The 22,300-nt window shown below is 44.4% G+C and overlaps 1 protein-coding gene across 1 annotated transcript in view; it reads left to right on the top strand.

Moving 5' to 3' along the window:
- The first annotated feature begins 1,867 nt into the window (after positions 1-1,867).
- Positions 1,868-22,300, top strand: part of MMRN1 (multimerin 1) — a 38,539-nt gene continuing 18,106 nt past the window's right edge. Inside the window, exons 1-3 of the mRNA XM_007670176.3 lie at positions 1,868-2,610; positions 19,009-19,125; positions 21,331-21,437. Coding sequence (XP_007668366.2) covers positions 1,997-2,610; positions 19,009-19,125; positions 21,331-21,437 — 838 coding nt within the window. The 5' untranslated portion in view covers positions 1,868-1,996. The remainder of the gene's footprint in view (positions 2,611-19,008; positions 19,126-21,330; positions 21,438-22,300) is intronic.

Here is a 22,300-nt window from a genome sequence, read left to right as displayed (position 1 = left end):
CTGTACTAAGCACTCGGAATGTTCAATTCAGCAATAAAGAGAGACAATCCCCGCCCTCACGGAGCTTCGTCGAGACAACCGCAGCCTTCGGGGCAAAACAGCTGACCAGCTTCCTCCAAGCAGCCTGCCGATGGCTGGCATCATGGTGACCGGTGTGACTGACTCTCAGAGGGGACGCTGCTGCGGTGAGAAGCTCATTGCTGCTAAAGGAGCCTGGGGGTCCTCCACAGTCGGTCAGCCAGTGGTATTTATTGAGAGCTTACTGTGTGCAAAGCACTGTACTAAATACTTGGGAGAGTACGGTGTAACAATAAACGGACCTATTCCCGACCCATAATGGGCTCACAGTCTAGAGTGGGAAGATAGACAATAATATAAATAAATAAATTACAGATCAATTCAACAGCCAACAGATCGGGGACCTGGGGCCTAGTGAAATCTGTTGTCCGATGAAGGGGAGTCCCTGAAGATTCCCGAGGAGCGCCCGTCAGCCTGGGTTGTTGTTGCCGGCGGGAACCTCTTCCAGATGTCTGTATGTCTTGCTCTGTCGCTCCCGTGGGCTCGATCACTATCGTTCGCCTCATTCTCGTGCTGTACCAAGGAAAGCAGCATGGTGTAGTGGATAGAGCTCGGGCCTGGGAGTCGGAAGTTTACGGATTCTAATTCTGGCTCTGCCACTTGTCTGTTGTGTGACTTTGGTCAAGGCACTTCACTTCTTTGGGTCTCAGTTTCCTAATCTGTAAAATGGGGATTGAGACTGTACGCTCCATGTGGGACAAGGGCTGTGTCCAGTTCGATTTGCTTCTATCCACCCCACCACTTAGTACAGTACTTGGCACATTAGATAAGTGCTTAAAAATACCACAATTATTATTTTTATATCTCTTTTATATATATATATATATATTTTGGTATTTGTTAAGCACTTACTGTGTGCCAGGCACTGTGCTAAGCACTGGGGTAAATATAAGCTCATTGCAGGCAGGGAATATATCTGTTTATTGTTATATTTCACTCTCCCAAGAGCTTAGTACAGTGCTGTGTGCACAGTAAGCACTCAGTAAATATGATTGAACGAATGAATGAACAAGCTAATCAGGTTGGACAAAGTCCATGTCCCACACAGGACTCACAGTCTCAGTCTCCATTTTACAGATGAGGTAACGGAGGCACGGAGAAGTGAAGTGACTTGACCAAAGTCACACAGTAGAGAAATGGCAGAGCTGGGTTTAGAAACCAGGTCCTTCTGGCTCCCAGGCCCATCCTCTATCCACTAGGCCACGCTGCCTATATAACTCTGGTACATTGTACTCGCCCAACATCTTAATACAGTGTAAAGTGTACAATGTACGGCACACGGAGTCAGTGCTCGGTATATACTTTTGATCGATTACGAAGACAAAACGCCACCTGTTCCCTGCTCCTTGGTTGTATTTGGTGCCTGGGGAGACATGAGCCAGAGTAAGCTCACTCCACTGGGCTGAAAGAGGGAGTTCTCCAGCAAGGTAAGGGGAAAGGTTTCTCCCACCAGAGAGCGGAGGTGAGAAAGAGTGGAAGATTAACTAGAAGGTGCCACAATACTTTTAATAAGAGTGAAATTTCACATTCCATGGTGGAACCAAATTCCATAATTTCCTAGAAGAGGCAAGGCAGTGAGGGATTTATGTCATAGGAAAGTCATTTCTTGGTTTTCATAGTTGCCCCTGGTGATCCTGTACCCCATTAATCTTTAGTTTCTGGTCCCTTCCCCTAAGGGTGCAAGGCAGCTGTCCTCCCAGGGGGTCATAGGTTGCAAAGGAGTCCACAGAAACAGGAAACTGGATTTCCTCCATCCATTTTGAAACATGAAAACTGGCTTCCTCTTCCACAGACTCAAATTGGCATAAACCCGTCTATTCAGGTTCACTGGAAAAACAGTTGCCGGAGAAGCTGGATGTTTTTTTTTTCGCCGGAGAGATACCTAGGAGACATCTTGGGCCCACTGTAAAGAGGCAGCATGAAGGGACTGTGTCTCTTTGTGCTTTTTCCATGTCTGTGGAGTAGTGACTTGAGGGCAGGCAGTACTACCCAGTCCTGGACTGCTCCTCAGGAAGAGCATTTCCTAGCAAAAACCTCACCTGTCTCAACACCTCTTCTTCAAACGCAAGGCCCCCAAGGGATGACCGGGTCTTCCGAGGTTCCGCAAAGAGCGCAAACAAGCACACCACCGGGAACTCTCCAGAAATCTACTCCAGTTCTCTCACAGTCAAGTCCAGCCCGAGCACCGTCTTCCGGACCAACCCTGCCACCTTCAGAGAAGGTTAAGGATCGGCTTTCTCAGGCAGGGATGCTGAAGTTACAACCATTTCTCCCTCCAACCCAATCCAGGTTGGAGCCCGGGAGCAGCCCAGCAGGACCAGAGGCAGCCGGCTTATCCGATAGGACACGCCAGTTTCTGGAGAGCTTTTCTAGAAAGCAACTTATTCAAGGAGAAGAGACAGAAAATTTGCCGGGAGCAAGGGGAAATCGATCTCCCCAGCAGACATACCTCGGCACTGGCAGGAGGCCCAACGGTGTCGGCCCCCAAAGCACAAACTTCAAAAATCCCGGATTTGAAACGACCAGAGGAAAGTAAGAAAAGTTTTTATCACTTTAATCTTTGCTTGGTACTAATGTACGTAGGGATGGCTTATAGCCGTTGAGCAACGTACTCTGGGTCTCTAAATGTACTCCTTTAACTGGAGGTGAGCACTACATGGGTAACTTATTGAGTGGGTCCACTAGAACTGATATATCAGAAAGCCCTGTTCTGGTAAAAACTTTTAATTGGAATCTGAGCAAAGAATTGCTAACTTGAGAAGTGATATGGACCAGGATTTGTATTTTTTTAGGTGGGAGGCAGGTTGGCTAGTGGAAAAGAGCAATGGCCAGGGCTGGTAGTCGGAGGGCCTGTGTTCTAATCCTGGTTCCATCATTTCCCTGTTGTGTAACTCCGGGCAAGTCATTTAACTTCTCTGTACCTCAGTTCCTTCATCTGCGGAATAGGGATTCAATACCTGTTTTGACCTTGGGCAAGTCACTTCATTTCTCTGTGCCTCAGTTCCCTAATCTGCAAAATGGGCATTCAATATCTGTTCTGATGTTGGGCAAGTCACTTAACTTCTCTTTGCCTCAGTTCCCTCATCTGCAAAATGGGGATCCAATACTTGTTTTCCCTCCTACTTAGAATTCCATGTGGGTCCTGATTATCTTGTATGCATTCCAGGGCTAAGTACAGTGCTTAGCACATAGTAGGGACTTAACCAATACCACAGTTATTATTGAGAATTTCCAAAATCACAAATCAAATTAGGATTTTCCCCTAATGTCCAAGTCATTTTCCCTGGAATAGAATATTAGATCCTATGTAGCTGTCCTTCATATTCAAAGAAGACACCGCTGAGTCTAGACTGCAAGCTCATTGTGAGCAGGGAATGTGTCTTCCGACTCGTTTATATTGTACTCTCCCAAGCATTTAATATAGTCCTCTGCCCACAGTGAGCATTAGGAATAAATGCAATTGATAGATCGATTGATCGATTGAAGTAACGTGGCCTAGTGGAGAGAGCACAGGCCTGGAAGACAGAGGACCTGGGTTCTAATGCCAACTCTGCCACTTGTCCGCTGCATGATCCTTAATTTCTCCGTGCCTCAGTTCCCTTATCTGTAATCTGTAAGACTGTGAGCACCATGTGGGACAGGGACTGTGTCCAACCCCACTAGCTTGTATCTACCCCAGCGCTTAGTACAGTGCCTGGCTCATAGTCAGCCCTTGGGAAAAGCAGCACGACCTAATAATAATGTTGGTATTTGTAAAGCGCTTACTATGTGCCGAGCACTGTTCTAAGCACTGGGGTATATACAGGGTAATCAGGTTGTCCCACTTGAGGCTCACAGTCTTAATCCTCATTTTACAGATGAGGTAACTGAGGCATCGAGAAGTCAAGTGACTTGCCCCAAGTCACACAGCTGACAGGTGGCGGAGCTGGGATTAGAACCCATGACCTCTGATTCCTGAGCCTGTGCTCTTTCCACTGAGCCACGCTGCTTCTCTAGTGGAAAGAATACAGGCCTGGGAGTCAGAGGACCTGGGTTCTAATCCAGGCTCTGCCAAATACTTGCTGTGTGACCTTGGGTAAGTCCTTCTTACTTCTTCCTACCACATTTCTCCTGTTCTCCCTCCTACCTAGACTGTAAGCCCCATGCGGGACAGAGACTGTATCCAACCTAATTCACTTGTATCTCCCCCAGCGCTCACTCTCCAGTGGCAAGCGTGCCTTCCTCGGCCCCAATTCTCTTTCCCAGGGAGGGTGGAAGAGGCGAGAATATGATTCATTAAACCCACATTTTAGTAGAATACAAAGATGACATTGGATTTTTCACTGAGGTTTCTCCCGCAAAAACTATCAAAATTCAAAAAACAGAAACAATTCCACCTGCATTTGGAGACTCAAGGCACTATAAGACATTAGTCTCATCTTCACTGTGTGGTGACCTACGATGGGGACTGTAACATTACTTTTGTATTGATCGTACAGCAACTGAATTTAACTGAAAAATTTTATAGTGCTTTACCCTTGAATGGTCGTCTGGGATGAGAGTCTGCCCTTTATTTTTAAAATGCTTTCATCCATCAAAAAAAACCCACTGAGTTATTTTTAAAGCAGACAATACAAAATGATATAGGTTAAGTCCTTTCTCACCCCTAAACCTCTTCCGCTTTGCTCCTGTGGGACCAAGATTCAATAACTTCTGGCAAGCCAGACTGATTTTCCCAGTGCCAGATTCCTGGGTGGGGTTTGAGGAAGAGGGGAGCAAGGCTTCTGGGAATCTGGTTTAAAAGTTAATTGGGCCACAGAGTTTGAATCCACTTTGGGGCAAGTAGCTAGGGAACTCTGCACAGCACAAGGAATTAGAGCCCAAGCCTTGCCTCGACTGAGCTTCAGCGGCATTCCAAAACAGTGCTCTGTTCCAACTCAGGAGAAGCCAGCCGAGTGAGACGGCCTTCAGTCGTCCTGTGGTTTCTGCCGACTTCAGCTAGAGCTTGCTCCTGCCCCTGCAAGTTCCCTGATTCGTGTTGTGACTTCTGTGACCCTATCTATGTATGAAAGAGAGTTTTGGGCCTCCTATCAATCGGTGGTATTTATTGGGTGCTTACTGTGTGCAGAGCATTGGACTAAGCACTTGGTAGACCTTATTTGAGCGGGGAACGTGTCGAAACATTTAGTAGAGTGCTCTACACATGCTAAGCACTCAGTAAATGCCATTGATTGGTTGGTTGATTAATTCCTGCCCAGAAGGAGCTTACAGTCTAGACCCCGTCCCTTTAGACTACAAACTCATTGTGGGCAGGGAATGTGCCTTTATATTGTTATATTGTACTCTTCCAAACGCTTAATACAGTGCTCTGCGCAAAATAAATGCTCAATAAATATGATTGACTGACTGATTGAGGAGGAGCTTATAGCCTTCCATCCTCCTTCTGTCCCTCTGGCCAGGACTCTTTACCCCTGATGAATAGGAAACTCCAACAAATAAGCATTTAACAAATACTACTAAAAAAAAGACTTTCTTCATCCTTGTGAAACATGGCTGAGTGAAAAAGCCAAGAGATTGGAAACCCGGGAGCTTGAGTTCTCATTTCAGCTCGCCACTGGCCTGTGGGTGACCTTAAGGTAGCCTCTGAACCAATTTTGCTTCCAATTTTTCATCCGTGCTATGGGGTTAAGTCACCTGTTTTCTCTATCTCAAAGACTGTGAGCCCCGTGTGGGAGTGACAATGTGTTCAATTATCTTATACCTATCTCAATAAGCAGAGAATGTTGACTACCAACACTGTCTACACCGTGGGCAGGGAACGTGTTTACCAACTGTTTTATTTCCCTCTTCCAAGTACAGTGCTCTGCTCACAGTGAGTGCTCAATAAATATGATTGATTGGTAACCTATTATGACTAGATCATCAGTGCGACCAATAAGATAAAAACATGGCCTCGGCTGCTATTCTAAGCGGAAAGGACAGTGATGGTCCCGAATACAGCGATCTTTTTGTTCATTTTCAGGACTGAAATGGCCGGCGAAGAAGCTCATTTAGAAACACCTTACTTTGAATCCCTTATCCTGTTCCCAGTAAGACCTTGCATGGGACAGATGCCTGGGAGCTAAATTCTATGGGCTCTTTAATTGGGGACCAAGGAGAGAGAGAGAGAGAGAGAGAGAGAGGGAGAAAAATGCATAGTGGCTTGGGCTCTCTCTCCTTGCTCAGGGTTTCGGATGCTGAGGCAAAAATCTAAATTATTTCTTAGTTGATTTGACAGGGAACAGGCCATTTCTGCAAGGCTTAGTGGAAAGAACACAAATCTGGGAGTCTGAGGATCTGGGTTCTAATTCCAGCCTACCACTTACTTGCTGAATAACCTTGGGGAAGTCAGTTAAATTCCCTACGCCTCGTTTTCTCATGTTTACAATGGAGATTAAGAGCCGGTTCTCCCTCCCCATTAGACGGTGAACCCCTTGTGAGAAAGGGGTAGCGTTCGATCCGATTTTCTTGTATCTGCCCCAGCACTTAGTATCCGGTTTGGCACATAAGAAGCACTTACTAATGCCACAGTTATGGGAAGTACAGTCTGAGTGGGGAGCCTGAGGGCTAAGGGATAGATGAGTTAGAAAGGAAGAGCGAGGGATAAATGCATCTTTCATTACACTTCACACTCTTAAATTAACCTATTCACTGAGCCTCATTCTCAACTCTTGAGCACCGAGCTCTTAATTCCTCCCTCCTTCCTGCCTGACAACCCCTTCTCTTTCACATCCGACAGACCACAGCTCTTCTCACACTTCAAGGACCTTCTGAAGTCACTTCTCCCACAGAAGGCCTTCTTAGATTAATTTTTAACCTCCCACAAAATGCCAGATAAACCCTTTGAGCCACCTAAGCACTTGAGCTCGGCTAGTGGATTGAGCATGGGCTCAGAGTCAGAAGGACCTGGGTTCTCATCCCAGCTCTGCCACATGTCTGCTGCGTGACCTTGGGCAAGTCACTTTGCTTCTCTGTGCCTCAGTTACTGCCTCTGCAAAATGGGGATCAAGTCAGTGAGCCCCATGTAGGAAGGGGACAGTGTCCAACCTGATTAGTTTGTATCTACCCCAGTGCTTAGTACAGTGCCGGGCATATGCAGGGACTGTGCCTGTTATATTGTACTCTCCCAACTGCTTAGTACAGTGCTCTGTACTCAGTGAGCACTCAATAAATACGACCGACTGCCTGACAGCAAATACCATGGAAAATAAAAACTTATAACCTTTTAAGCAGTTGTTTATATATCTAATATACTCTATTACTACTTTCTATTTGCAATTTATTAATGTCTCCCTCTCTAGATTGTAAATTCCTTAATGATGGGAGTCATGTAAAGAATTCTACTGTACCCTCCCAAGTTCTTATTACAGTTACTCTGTCCATGTAGTTGCTCAATATTATTTTACTAGTTGATTAATTATTTGATATAGGATGGCCACTAGCAGCCTCAGGATACTGGACACTGTGATGGACGTAATACCAAAGTCTCTAGAATGTAAGCTCATTGTGGGCGGGGAACGTGTCTGTCCACTCTATTGCACTGTACTCTCCCAGCTGCTTTATACACTGCTCTGCACGTAGTATGTGCTCAATAAATGCCACCTATGCTTGATGACGGATGCAAAAGGAAATGGGATAATGCCACCCGCATTTAATCAATCAATGGTATTTATTGAGCCCTTACTCCGTGCAAACCACTGTGCTAAGTGCTGCAGTATTTAGTGGAAGTGCTCCAAGCTTCCCTGAACCCAGAACATTTCTCCCTGGGGAATCCCTAACTCCTCCACTTGTCCAGAATCACCGCTGTCCTTTCCGAGGTTCGTATGACCATGGGAGACGAAGACCTTACGGGAGGAGCCAGAGTTGGGTAGCGGGCTGGATGCTTAAAAGGAAAATACTGGACATAAAAAAGTCTAGTGCTGAGTTCATATTGGACAAGGACTAGACCAGGTGAAAACCAGACTGGCATATAAAGCCAGGTGATCAGTTATCCTATTGACTTTACATCATTTTCTACCAAAGTGGTGGTCACTGTGTCTAATTACTGTACCCACTCTAGACAGTAAACTCCCCCTCTAGCATGTACACTCACTGTGGACAGGGGATGTGTCTGTTATATTGTTGTGTTGTACTTTTTCAAGCGCTAATAACAGCCCTCTGCACATTGTAAACAATAAATATGATTGATTAATTGGTGGGCAGAGAATGTGACTATTGTTATACTGTACTCTTCTAAGTGCTTAGTACAGTGTTCTGCACACAGAGTGTTCAGTTCATTCATTCATTCAATCATATTTATCACTCAATAAATACAATTGACGGATTACTCTTCCAAGTAATTAGTTCAGGGCTCTACACACAGAAAGTGCTTAATAAATACCACGGATTGATTGTCACTTTAACCAAACACAGTTACCAAAAAAAGTTTTAAAACATCGTATGAAGATAGCAGAGCAGACTATCGTTTGCTTAGGATTTCAGAAAAACACCTTTCGTTTGAAAGTAAGTTCATTTCATTTGAAATGCACACAGCTGTCCGGTATCTGCCCATCATACGGCCCTGCAACTGGAAGAGGTTGACATCTTCTGGAAATTATGGGTACCACATTCATTCCCTCATTCATCTAAAGACATTTATACAACCGTTTCACATCATCGGTTTGCTAATGGGTAAATTTCATTATCAGCGGTGACTTCTTCAAAGTTGAAGTCAAGTATATATACATATACACACACACGCACTTACACACACACCCATATATATATAGTACTCTCCCAAGCACTTACTACAGTGGTCTGCACATAGTAAGCACTAAATAAAAATAATTGTTTGGTATAATATGCGTGTATATATATATATACTATGTATATTTATAAAATACATACCTATTACAACATACAGTACAATTTATCCAGATAGTTGCGCCGTTGTGTTCAAACCAAAATGCGTTAGTCAAATATTTGTTCTGAGAAACAGGATGAGCTAGTAGAAAGAGACCAGGCCTGGGAGTCAGAGCAGCCAGATTCTACTCCTGGCTCTGCTAATTGCTTGCTGGGTGACGTCGGACAAGGCGCTTAACTTCTCTGTGCCTCAGTTCTGTTCTCCTTCCTATTTAGACTGTGAGCCCCATATGGGACAAAGACCTTGACCAACCTAATTCACTTGTATCTACCCCAGCGCTTAGAACAAATGCCACACAATAGCACTGAGTGAACTGTCCAGGAATCTGAAGAAACCAAATGCCCCAAGAGGAGCTGACAGAGTCACAAATGGTCAGAGGTTAAGAGAAGGGGTTGGTACAGTCTGTCACAGCGATGAACTATCTGCCAACCATTTTGTTGACCCATTAAATGGACTATTGGCTTTCCTGGGGCAGTTGACACTGGGTTGAACACTAGGATCTGGAAATGTTGATTCAGGTGGTTAAATAAGAAAGCATATTGAGCTCAGTCCTAGCAGATTGCCAGGAATGCAGTGAGGGAGAACCAACTGCACAATAATCCTCTCCTGTCTGCCTGGGAAGTCGATCACTCGCCCTCTCTCTGAATTCACTCTGTATTTACTGGCTTAAGCTCCAGTCTGCCACACACAAATAATAATAATAATTGTGGTATTTGTTAAGCACTTACTATGTACCAGGCACTGTACTAAGCGCTGGGATGGACACGGGCAAATCGGATACTGTCCCTGTCCCGCATGGGGCTCACCGTCTTAATCTCTATTTTACAGAGGTGGTAACTGAGGCTCAGAGAAGTGATGTGAATTGCCCAAGGTCACACAGCAGACAAGTGGCGGAGCTGGAATTAGAACCCAGGTCCTTCTGACTCCCGGGTCTGTGCTCAATCCGCTAGGCCACGCTGCTTCTCGTGGGCGGGGAATGTGTCTACCAAACTCCGTTGTATCGTGCTCTCCCAACCGTTTAGTACAGTGCTCTGCAACACAGTAAAGTGCTTATTATAAGCAATTAAATGATTGACTAATTGGGTGGTGTTTTGTGCTCTGTTAGTTACATTCCTACACTAAAGTGGTGTTTTACCTATTGGTTCATGTCCCACTGACTTTTCAATTATTTCCCCTCAGCTTTACCATCCTAAATATCAGCACTGATTGCCTTGCTTTCTGTTTCTTCCATCCCACTGCTTGACTTTAACCAGAGTTTGGTTAACCTGAACTCCTCAACACTTTCTGGATTCTGCACGATTAGAATCACGAGATGGCCTGCCAACCCACCCCGCACGCTCCGCTCCTCCGCCGCCCACCTCCTCACCGTCCCTCGGTCTCGCCCATCCCGCCGTCGACCCCCGGGCCACGTCCTCCCGCGGTCCCGGAACGCCCTCCCTCCTCACCTCCGCCAAACTGATTCTCTTCCCCTCTTCAAAACCCTACTTCAAACTCACCTCCTCCGAGAGGCCTTCCCAGACTGAGCTCCCCTTCTCCCTCTACTCCCTCTCCTGCCCCCCCTTCACCTCTCCGCAGCTTAACCCTCCTTTCCCCCCATCTCCCTCTGCTCCTCCTCCTCTCCCTTCCCATCCCCTCGGCACTGTACTCGTCTGCTCAACTGGATATATTTTCTTTACCCTATTTATTTTAATGAATTGTACATCGCCTTTATTCTATTTAGTTGCCATTGTTTTTACGAGATGTTCTTCCCCTCGACTCTATTTATCGCCATCGTTCTGGTCTGTCCGTCTCCCCCGATTAGACCGTCAGCCCGTCAAACGGCAGGAACTGTATCTGTTGCCGACTTGTTCATTCCAAGCGCTTAGTGCAGTGCTCTGCACATAGTAAGCGCTCAATAAGTACTATTGAATGAATGAACTCTTTCATCCTTGCAAATACAACACACTGACTGATTAGTCAGTCATTCTTATTTATTGGGAACTTACTGTGTGCGGAGCACTGTGCTAAGCTCTTGGAACAAATAACAGACACAGACGAGCTTACAGTCTCACAAAATGTGTTTGCCATCCTAGTGCTTCTCACGGCCTGCCAACTATTTCAGGCTTGCAGATACAACACAGTGATCAGCCGCACAAAATGAGTTTGCTGTCCTAGTGCTTCTCACCCCTCTCACCCCACAGTCAGAAGAGAAGCAGCATGGATTAGGTGGGTAGAGCACGGGCCCGGGGGTCAGAAGGACCTGGGTGCTAATCCCCGCTCCTCCACACGTCTGTTTGACGTTGAGCAAGTTACTTAACTTCTCCAGATCTCACTTAGCTCATCTGTAAAATGGAGATTCAGAGTGTGAGTCCCATGAGGGACAGGGACTTTGTCCAACCCGATTAACTCTTATGTACCCCAGTGCTTTGAATGGGTTTTGGCACACAGTAAGTGCTTAATGAGTATAATAATAGTAATTATTATTTGTTAATTGGTGCTTACTGCCTTGGTTACACAGATGGTAAATAATAATAATAATTATGTTGATATTTGTTAAGCGTTTACTATGTGCAGAGCACTGTTCTAAGCAGTGGGATAGATACAGGGTAATCAGGTTGTCCCACGTGAGGCTCACAGTCTTAATCCTCATTTTCCAGATGAGGTAACTGAGGCACAGAGAAGTTAGGTGACTCGCCCACGGTCACACAGCTGACAAGTGGCAGAGCAGGAGTCGAACCCATGACCTCTGACTCCCAAGTCCGGGCTCGAGCTATGCTGAATATCAACAGTCAGTAGACAGTGCCTTTAGATGTATGTGTCTCTGTGGGCGTTTACGTCTGTCTGTGTGTAAACAAGGAACTATGGTGGATTGCACTGCTCTCTTTTTCTGGGAAGATTCAAGGCAGAATATTTTAGGCCCCAATGGGGCAAAATTGTTAACCATGATCTCCCTGAATTGTGATACAGCCTTAAACCACAGGAGGGCACAGAAGATATGCTCTTTACTGCAAGGCAACTGCAAAAGAAATACGGGGAATATCAAGACCCCTCTATAAAGTTCATAGACTTTATAAAAATAATGGACATCTGCAGACATGATATCCGGTGCCTAGTGAAAATGCTTGGCTATTCTGAAATATTTATTAAGAGCTAAAACTCTGAGTGTGTGTATAGGCGAGTGTACTTACATGCGTTTGTGTGGGCATGTCTGTGTGCTGGAAATTTAATGAGTTCTAACCAACATAAGCTCAAAAGCAAATGCAACGGGAAAGCAAAATGATCAGGAGTGACTACTTATTAATGCACTAGGTATCGCCTCTCAAGGGAATTCATTCAGTTTCAGGGTCACAGGTAACTGACTGATTACTGACTGATCTACTGGGAAAAAGAACATCTGCATTAGATTCATGGTAAAAGGAGAAGGTTCCATTTTTAATTCAAGGCCCTGCCATATCCCCACTTTTCCAGTTATAAATGTTCCCTTGGCTTCCTGAAACTCCTGAATTCAATAGAAATGACCAAAGGTTTCTTCTGTTTCTGAGATCTTTCTGTTTTCCAGGTCATTCAGGCCACGTGGAGAATCAGTGTGAGAGGGGTTTTTTTTTTTTCTAGTTGCTGTACATATTCAGTGAAATTTGCCATTGCAGTAGACTAAAAGTTCCTTGTGGCCAGGAATCATGTCAACCAACTCTATTGTATTGTACTTTTCCAAGCGCTTAGTACAGTGCTCTGCACACAAGAAGCGCTCAACAATTACCGAGTGATCAACTGAAAGGGAATCTCACATATAGCAAAGAGCCAAAGGTGGTCCCTGAAGACACTTGGGAAATAGCAGACAGAGGGACCTTTATGACATCACGCAGGAGTGTCGAATAAAGTGATGATGTCACGTACACCATTTTAGCTTAAGTACATGGACTATCCATCCATCAATCCATAAAGGATATTTATTTAGCGCTTACTGTATGCAGGGCACTGTACTGAGTTCTTGGGAGAGTACAATACAGCAATAAACTGTCACATTCCCTGCCCACAACAAGTTTACGGTCTAGAGAGTGGGGAGATAGACATCAATACTAATAAATACAATTATAGATATGTACATAAGTGCTGTGGGGCTGCGATGGGGGGGGGGGGAGGAGAGCAAAGCAGTTGATTATGCAGAATATTAGAGCATGTCTCTGGGGGATTCACTGAACCTCTGGTGTTGCATTTTAGCCACAGAACTCTGTAGTGGAAGGAGGCTTGGTGTTGAAAATGAAAAATAACCTGTCATAAAAGCATCCTGCACCATATCAATGCAAGACAGGGGACAGATTGGTTGAAAGCCAGACTGTCTGTTACAAAACCGGAAGCCTCTGGCTGGGTTGCCATGGAAACACAAATGGTCCCGTCGGTTTTTAATCGGCCGTGCAAGGTAAAAGGGTCGGGAGGCTAAAACAGCCTCTGTGCAAATTGAGTATCTGCCTTTGCTTCTCAACTTTCTGTCACATTATTTTCCGAGGCTTTATTTTGTACTTTACAACCTCCATATTCAGATCATTTGATTTTCAAATGTTCACAATTTAAACTTTTTAAATGAGCTTATTTCATCAGTAACATACCTAATTGTGACACTCGTGAGGTTTTTTTTTTTGGTGCTTTTTTTTTTCTGTCTATATTTCTTCCATTAGACTGATCAGAAGTCATTGGGCCGTAGAGAGAAATGCCTTTTAGGGTTCTGAACTACTTTAGTTTGAACCATTTCTTTCAGGTTCTTTCAAGTGACGCTGGGGTTTGATTTCCCAGGTATTAGCAGATGGGGCTAAGCACATTAACTGAAATCTGCTGTCTTTGTAATTTTCAGCTTTGACTGACACTTTTCCATGTGGGCCAAATCTTGCTATCTCTGTAAATTTCAATCCTAAAGGGAGAAAGTTACATGACACATAATTATGCAAATCCTTATATTTCTTTGATGGGGTGGCAGAAGGAGGTTATGGTTTGTAAATAATTCCTTTTTTTATAAATCTCTGCTTACTGGATCTAATTTTGTGTTATGCATATTCTTTGCTTCCTCCTACTTATTAATCTAAGTTCAATTCAAGAAGCAGCTTGGCCTAGTGGCTAGAATACTGGCCTGGCAGTCAGAAGGACCTGGATTCTAATCCCAGCTCTACCTCTTGTCCGCAGTGTGACTTTGGGCAAGTCACTTAACTTCTCGGTGCCTCAGTCACCTCCTCTGTAAAATGGAGATTAAGACGGCGAGCCCCATGTGGCAAAGCGACTGCATCCAAACTGATTACCTTGTATCTACACACTTAGTACAGTGCCTCGAACATAATAAGAACTTTGCAAATACCATAAAAAATAGGTCTAGTGCTTGTGCTGTAGTCTCCCAAATACCAACTACAGTGTAGGGCCCAGGATATATGCTCAGTAAATACCACACTGACTGATGGACTGTGGGAGTTGGGTTTTTCAGTCAGTCTTCCAAAACACCAGAATACCACACACGCTGCAACATATCCTCTATTGGAATCAGACATTTTAGAGTGCAACATGCAGTTCTAAGAAGTGCTAATTATTCCTAGCAGATGCTAAGTACTTCAAGGTTGCTTTAGGTCTTCTCCTGTCAGGCCACTCATTTCTCATTTCTTAATGCAGGTTTAATGGGCTATCATTCATTTCTGAGCATTTCTTTGTTTTTCTGTTTTAGGTAGAGGAAAGAGCAGGGGACTGGTAGTCGGGAGACCTGAGTTTTAATCCCACCTCTGCCACACCTGCTGCATAACCTTGGGCAGATCACTAAACTTCCCTGTGCCTCAATTTCTCTAACTGTAAAATGGAGATTAAATACCTATTTTCCCTCTCCTTAAACCTGTGAGCATCGAACGGGACAGGGACTGAGTCCGATCTGATCGTATCCATCTCGTGTTTGGCACATAGTAAGAGTTTAACAGATACCGCAGTTATTATCGTCATTATTATCATTATTATTACCGGCATGCCATTGCACACATTCATTTCAATTTTTAGTGGTTTTGCTGTGTCCTGATTTTAAATTCCAGTTATTATTGCTAGTTGCATTTATACATTTTGCAAATGACCGTGAAAGGCACAAAGTCAAAAATAATAGGATGGAATATAAATTGAACTTGACAAAATAGCTGGGAGGTTTTTCCCAACAATTAAGCAAATGATATTGTCTTGGCATATGCCCCTGTGCAGACACATATGGGAGATTCCAGATTGTCTAGGAAAATTTCATATTGCTAATTTACAGAAAACAGCCTCTTAGGGAGAATCCTGACAAATAGAGCAATTCATACCACACTTGGCCCGACAGATTTTCCTGCTGTTGATCTTAATATAAATTAAAATTTTAAAAGGCATTCAGATTGGTAGCTCCCAAAAATAAAATTATTTAATTTGCATGGGTGTTTACTGAGTCCTCTTCTCCCTCTCCCTTCTGTGTCACCCTGACTTGCCCACTTTGTTCATCCCCCCTCCCAGTCCCACAGCATTTATGTACATATCTCTAATCTATTTATATCAATTTCTGTTTCCCTTTCTAGGCTGTAAGCTCAGTGTGGGCAGGAGATGTAATATAATAATAATAATAATGTTGCTATTTGTTAAGTGCTTACTATGTGCCGAGCACTGTGCTAAGCGCTGGGGTGGACATAGGGGAATCAGGTTGTCCCACGTGGGGCTCACAGTCTTAATCCCCATTTTACAGATGAGGGAACTGAGGCACAGAGAAGTTAAGTGACTTGCCCACAGTCACACAGCCGACAAGTGGCAGAGCTGGGATTCAAACTCATGAGCCCTGACTCCAAAGCCCGTGCTCTTTCCACTGAGCCACGCTGCTTCTCTACATATAACAGATGTGTCTGTTATATTGTTGTATTGAACTTTTCCAAGTGTTTAGTACAGTGTTCTGCACACAGTAAGCCCTCAGTAAATATAATTGACTACCTCCCTTCTCTCCCAACCTTGAGGATACTAACCCCCCTCCACCCACACGTCTGGATTCCCCCTGGACGTAGGCATCGCTGTGGCTGTCACCCCGACAGTCAATCTTATTTATTAAATGCTTGCTTTATGCAGAGTGCTGTACTAAGTGCTGGGGATTGCACATTATAACAGACACACTCGCTCCCCACGGTGAGCTTTCAGTCTAGAGAGGGAGACAGACATTAATATAAATGAAACTACAGATAGGTACCTAAGTGCTGTGGGGCTGGGAGTCCATTTATTCTGCAGAAAAAGGGGATCGAGTCTAGGCAACTCAGTAGGGAGTGAGAGAAGAGGAAAGGAGAGTTTAGGGAAGACTTCTTGAGGGAAGTGTGCCTTCAATAAGGCTTTGAAGGAGGGGAGTGTCATTATCTGTTGGATGAAGGTAAAAGAGTTGATCTCTGAGCAGTTTCTCTCTTCTTGGCAGGATGTGATTATGCTCTCTTGGGGTTAATAAAGAAGAATTGTGGTATTTGTTAAGCACTTGCTATGTGCCAAGCACCGTACTAATCACTGGAGAAGATACAAGACATTCTAAGTCTAAGTTGGAGGGAGAACGGGTATTGAAACCCCATTTTGCAGTTCTATTACATCCTAGCCTCTCCTTGGCTAGAATTGAGCTCTCTCTGATAATAATGGGTGGATTTACCCCATTATTTACCCACTTAGAACCATTAGTATTTCATGGAAACCTCTGTGGAGTTCTTACTAAAATGATTCACTCAGGTGAGCGTTCACTTTTTTCAAGGGCACACGGACTGTAAGCTCATTGTGAGTAGGGAACGTGTCTGCTATATTGTATTCTCCCAAGTGGTTAGTACAGTGCTCTGCACACAGTAAATGCTCAATAAATGTGATCGACTGACTACACAGGTAAAGGGCGGTGGCTGTGGTCCTGGGGTTGAGCTGCTTGGAGTTCCCTTCCAGCGTACAGTGTTTGGCACAGCATGGCTTAGTGGAAAGAGCATGGGCTTGGGGGGTCAGAGGTCATGGGTCCTAATCTCAGCTCCGCCACTTGTCTGCTGTGTGACCTTGGGCAAGTCACTTCACTTCTCTGTACCTCAGTTCCCTCATCTGTAAATTGGGGATTAAGACTGTGAGCCCCATGTGGGATGACCTGATTACCTTGTATATACCCTGGGGCTCAGAACAGTGCTTGGCACATAGTAAGCCTTAACAAATACCATCATTATTATAGTGGGCGCTTAAAAAACACCATAATTATTATTAATTATCATTTCCCTGCAGGACCAACTGGCCACTGTTGGAGCAGAGGGGAGTGGAGCATAGCTGGAGGCTTTATAAACTTTAGGCCCTCAGAATAAACCTGCTGTGTCCTGGACAGAGAGATCGAGGGTGGAGTAGGTTTTCACTGGGCAGCCCAAGGACAACACTTCCTTCTCCCAGTTATTGAATTGTTGATATTCAAGTTAAATCATTAATTGCATCTCTGTTTAATTTCTCCTGAGACTGTGAGTCCCTTCAGGAAAGGAACTAAGTCTAATTAATTGTTCTCTTTATATCCCTAAAGGCTTAGTACTGCCTACATCACAGTGGAAGAACTCAAGGAATGATTTGAGGATTAGAATGGTGATTTCCTTCCCACCCCTGAGCATTTCCCTCCCTCAGGGTTGCCTTCCATGCTCCAGCTCACCACAATTTCCTCACATTCCACCCTGTTCAATAATTCTTGAAATCAAAATACCCTAGGAAAAAATTCCCAACTAAACAGAAGTGGGAAGGTGCTTCCCCTAAATCGGAGAAGCAGCGTGGTTCAGTGGAAAGAGCCCCGGTCTGGGATCAGAGGTCATGGGTTCTAATCCCGACTCCGCCACTTGTCTGCTGTGTGACTCTGGGCAAGTCACTTCTCTGTGCCTCAGTTCCCTCATCTGTAAAATGGGGATTAAGACTGTGAGCTCCACGTGGGACAACCTGATCACCTTGTATCCTCCCCAGCGCTTTGAACAGTGCTTTGCACACAGTAAGTGCTTAACAAATGCCAACATGATTATTATTAATAATAACAGTCAAGTATTATGCAGTGACTACTGCTATTACACTGATCCAGCCACTTATCCTGTCCCACCTTGATTACTGCATCCGCCTCCCCGGCTCTTGTCTCTCCCCTCTCCAGTCCATTCTTCACTCTGCTGCCCGGCTCATTTTTTGAAAGAAATGTTCAGTTCATGTTTCCCCACTCCTCAAGAACCTCCAGTGGTTGCCCATCCACCTCTGCATCAAACGGAAACTACTTAGCATTGTCTTCAAAGCACTCAATCGCCTTGCCTCCTCCTATCTTTCCTCACAGATTTCTTTTACAACCCAGCGGGATCACTTTGCTCTTCTAACACCAACCTAATCAGTGTGACTCCATCTTGTTTATCTCTCCTCCAACCCCACCTTCACATCCTGGCTCTGACCTGGAATACCTTCCTCTTCATATCTTCTCAGACAGCCTCCTCGCATTTGAAGGCTTATTAAAATCACATCTCCTCCTAGATTCCTTCCATGATTAAGTCTTCATTACGCCTACGTCTTCGGTCTTCTGCATTGCCCTCTCACTTGGATTTGTATTCACCGTTCCTTCAGCCATAGAACTTATGTGCATCTCCATAATTTATTGTAACATCTGTCTACTCCTCTAGATTGTAAGCTCCTTGTGGGCAGGGATCACATCTACAAACGCCGTTTTATTGTACTCTCCCAAGCGCATAGTACAGTGCTTAATAAATAGGATTGATTACTGTGTACAGAGCACTCTCCTAAACACCTGGAAGAATCCAATAGAGGTAAAAAGCTCTAATTTACCATCCTCAAGGAGCTTGCAGTTTAACTGTAGCGGTCTAACAGACGGGAACAAAATTATCAATACACAGCTATTGCAATGTTCTCTTCGCTACCCATCCTCTCATTCACTAACTTTCCTTTCCAACTGCCGAATAGATTTTAAAATGTTATTTTATAAGATCTTTTATCTAATGAAATGAAAGCACCTTCTGATTGGTGTCTAATTTTCTCTCTCTTTACCCTAGGAATTGGTGTGCATATGTGCATACCCAACTCTCACCCACAGTGGTGTTGGACCAAGAGACTGCTTTCCAGAATGGACCAAGGCCCTGCAGGTGGACAAGTACAGATTGTGCAGAAAGGTCTGTCACCCTCTGCTCTTCCCGTCCCGGTCCCTTCCCCTCAATGACCCAGTAGTCCCCGGTGACCCGGTCAATTGATTGATTGACCGACTGACATTCTCTTAGGTGAGGCATTCATTCATTCGATTGTGTTTATTGAGGGCTTACCGAATGCAATGCCCCGTACTAAGTGCTTGGGAGCGTACAAGAGAGCAGCCACACGAGCCACGAGAAGCAGCGTGGCTTAGTGGAAAGAGCACAGGCTTGGGAGTCAGAGGATGTAGGTTCTAATCCTGGCTCCCCCCCTTGTCTGCTGTGTGACCTTGGACAAGCCACTTAACTTCTCTTTACCTCATTTACTTCATCTGTTAAATGAGGATGAAGACTGTGAGCCCCATGTGGGACAACCTGATTACCTTGTATCTACCCCAGCGCTTGGAACAGTGCTTGGCACATAGTAAGTGCTTAACAAATACCATTATTATTATTATTATTACAATATGATAGGCACACTCTCTCCCCACAGTGAGTTTGTAGTCTAGGGGTTAAGATGAAATGACCAGGGTCTTTGGGGATAGGACCGGGCCGTGTTTGTGGGGATCTGGCAGTGGTTCCCAGCTGCCCAAATCCAGGAGAGAGTGGCTCCCAGCTACGTCCAGGATTTAACCTCCCTTCCCTTGCCCTGTCCCTTCCACAGCCCGCCCAGAGTGCTGGCACTGGGAGAGGGGTCAGCACCCCTCCAGAGGCAAATTGGGTTTTCATCCTAGTTAATTCTTCTACACATAAGAAAGACAAATGCTCAAAATGTGAGGTGTAGTTATTTAATTCTTTCAACACACACACACACACACACACACACACACACGCTCAGTTAAGCTAGGAGACTTCGAAAAGTCTGCCCAGTACTTTCTAGTTTCTAGGGAATGAATAATCAATCAATCAAAAGTATTCATTGAGCTCCTACTATGTGCAGATCACTGGCACTAGGCGCTAAATACCAAGAGGGACAGATGAGCCCCTGAGCACAATGCATTTGGACCTGTACCATTTAAGTTCTTGATATTTATCCCACCCTCAGTCCCTCAGTACTTTCATACATACCCATAGTTTATTTTACTACCTGTCACCCCCTCTAGACTGTAAGCTCCTTGAGGGACTTTAATATCGTTTGTACTGTACTCTCCAGAGTACTTAGTACAGTGCTCTGCACACAGTAAGTGCTCCAAAAAATTACTGATCGATTGAGAACCTGAGTAGAGGAATTGATTATAGTGCTGTTGGCTTGTCACCTGCTTGCCTGCTTCTTTCTACTTCTGAATGAGCTCCCTTTATATATTTTCCTCTCAAATTTTTATGAAGCGGGTGTCAGGCTGCAAAATGGGTGTCATTTGTTGGGTACAATTCTATAGTCTACTGAAGTCACTCTTCAAACTGCCCCTTTCCTCTGCAACAGCAGAATCCTGGACATTCAGGCTTCCCTAGTGTGATGCTTAACGACTGCTGTGTGCAGGAAAGTGGAAACTCAGCACTGACAACTCACTGTTCAGATTTTTGTTTTCTGACCTCCATGGCTCTGGATCCAAGACAGAAGCTATACAGCCCCACTTAGTTGGAGGACCATAGGAAAATTGAAAGTGATTTGTAAATGCCTATATTATGTCTTCAGAACAGTTTTCAGTGAATTTTCAAGTTAAATTTGCATTAGATGCTAAGCTTGTTGTAGTCAGGGAATGTGTCTACCAACTATGTTATATTGTATTCTCCCAAGCACTTACTACAGTGCTCTGCACACAGCAAAGCTCAATAAATGCCACTGATATCTTGATCCAAATTTCCTGATTCTTCTTTTTCTTTAATGTCTCAAAAAGTGAAAGGTAAAAGGTAAAGAAAGAGTTCAACAGAGATGGGGCAGCTGCGTAAATTAGGAGAAATAGAGTGAGGGTAATGAATGGCACAAATATTCTCCCCATCGATATTTCTCAAAATGGAAATGGGGAAACTGTAGCTGGGTTAAGAAAGATAATCCAAATTCCTTATTTTAAAACCTGAACAATATTACGGTCATCAACTGTTTCTTGGGGTTTGTCTGGGGAAATACAGAGTAGAGTACCTGTGTTTCATTAGACTCGATGCCGAGGTCTATTGCAAATCTAATCTGTGGCATTACACGTGAACATCTATCACAAACATATGACCTTTATTTTCCCTTATTTATGTTATTACCAGATTTCAAAAGATATCCCGCCCAATCTATAGAATGAAACATAAGATAGTCACATCCTTGGAGTGGAAATGCTGTCCTGGTTATCGGGGAGAAAAATGTCAACAAAAAGGTTTGTGGATTGTAAAAATCAATTTCATCTTCCCTATTTACCCCAGGGGACAGCCGGCGTGGGCTAAAGTCTGGGGACAGTTGCTACTGTAGAGCTTCCTAATTGGAACATATTGAAGTCTCTCCGTCCTCCAATCTTGCAGCCTAATTCTTAATATTCCAAATATGAATCTTAATTAGAGAAGCAGAACTGCCTAGTGGAAAGCATATAGGCTTGAGATTCAGAGAACCTAGGTTCTAATTCTGGCTCCACTACTTGTCTGCTGTGTGGCCTTGAGCAAGTCATTTAATTTCTCGTTATTATTATTATAATTATTTTGGTTAAGCACTGTTCTAAGCACTCGGGTAGATACAAGTGAATCAGGTTGGACACAGTCCCTGCCCCACAAGGGACTCACAGTTTAAGGAGGAGGAAGAAGAGGTATTTAATCCCCATTTTGCAGTTGAGGAAACGGAGACACAGAGAAATGACTTGCCCAAGGTCCCACAGCTAGCGTTTGCAGAGCCGGATTCGGACCAAGATCTTCGGACTCCCGGGCCCAAGTTCTTTCTACTAGGCCGTGCTGCTCTGTGTCTCAATTCTCCTTCTTAAACTGGGAGGTCCATGTGCAAAGACATTTGGTGCTGAATACGGAAGCCTCTGCTGCTTTGGTTGCTATTTGTCTTATTCTTTGTGCTTTAATTTTTGCACTTCTTTGTTTAGAAGATTCTGCTGCTCCAGCATTTACTAGTTTAAACCTTTGCTCTTCACCTCAGCCACGTGACTGTTCTGTGACCTTGGGCAAATCCCTTCACTTCAATGCAGTGAATGCTTGGCAGATAATAAGCTATTAACGAGTACCATAATTATTATCCGTAGTAACA

This window comes from Ornithorhynchus anatinus, chromosome 12 (genome assembly GCF_004115215.2).
Source record: "Ornithorhynchus anatinus isolate Pmale09 chromosome 12, mOrnAna1.pri.v4, whole genome shotgun sequence".
Classification (NCBI taxonomy): Eukaryota; Metazoa; Chordata; class Mammalia; order Monotremata; family Ornithorhynchidae; genus Ornithorhynchus; species Ornithorhynchus anatinus.
This window is presented reverse-complemented; position numbering and strand designations above follow the sequence as displayed.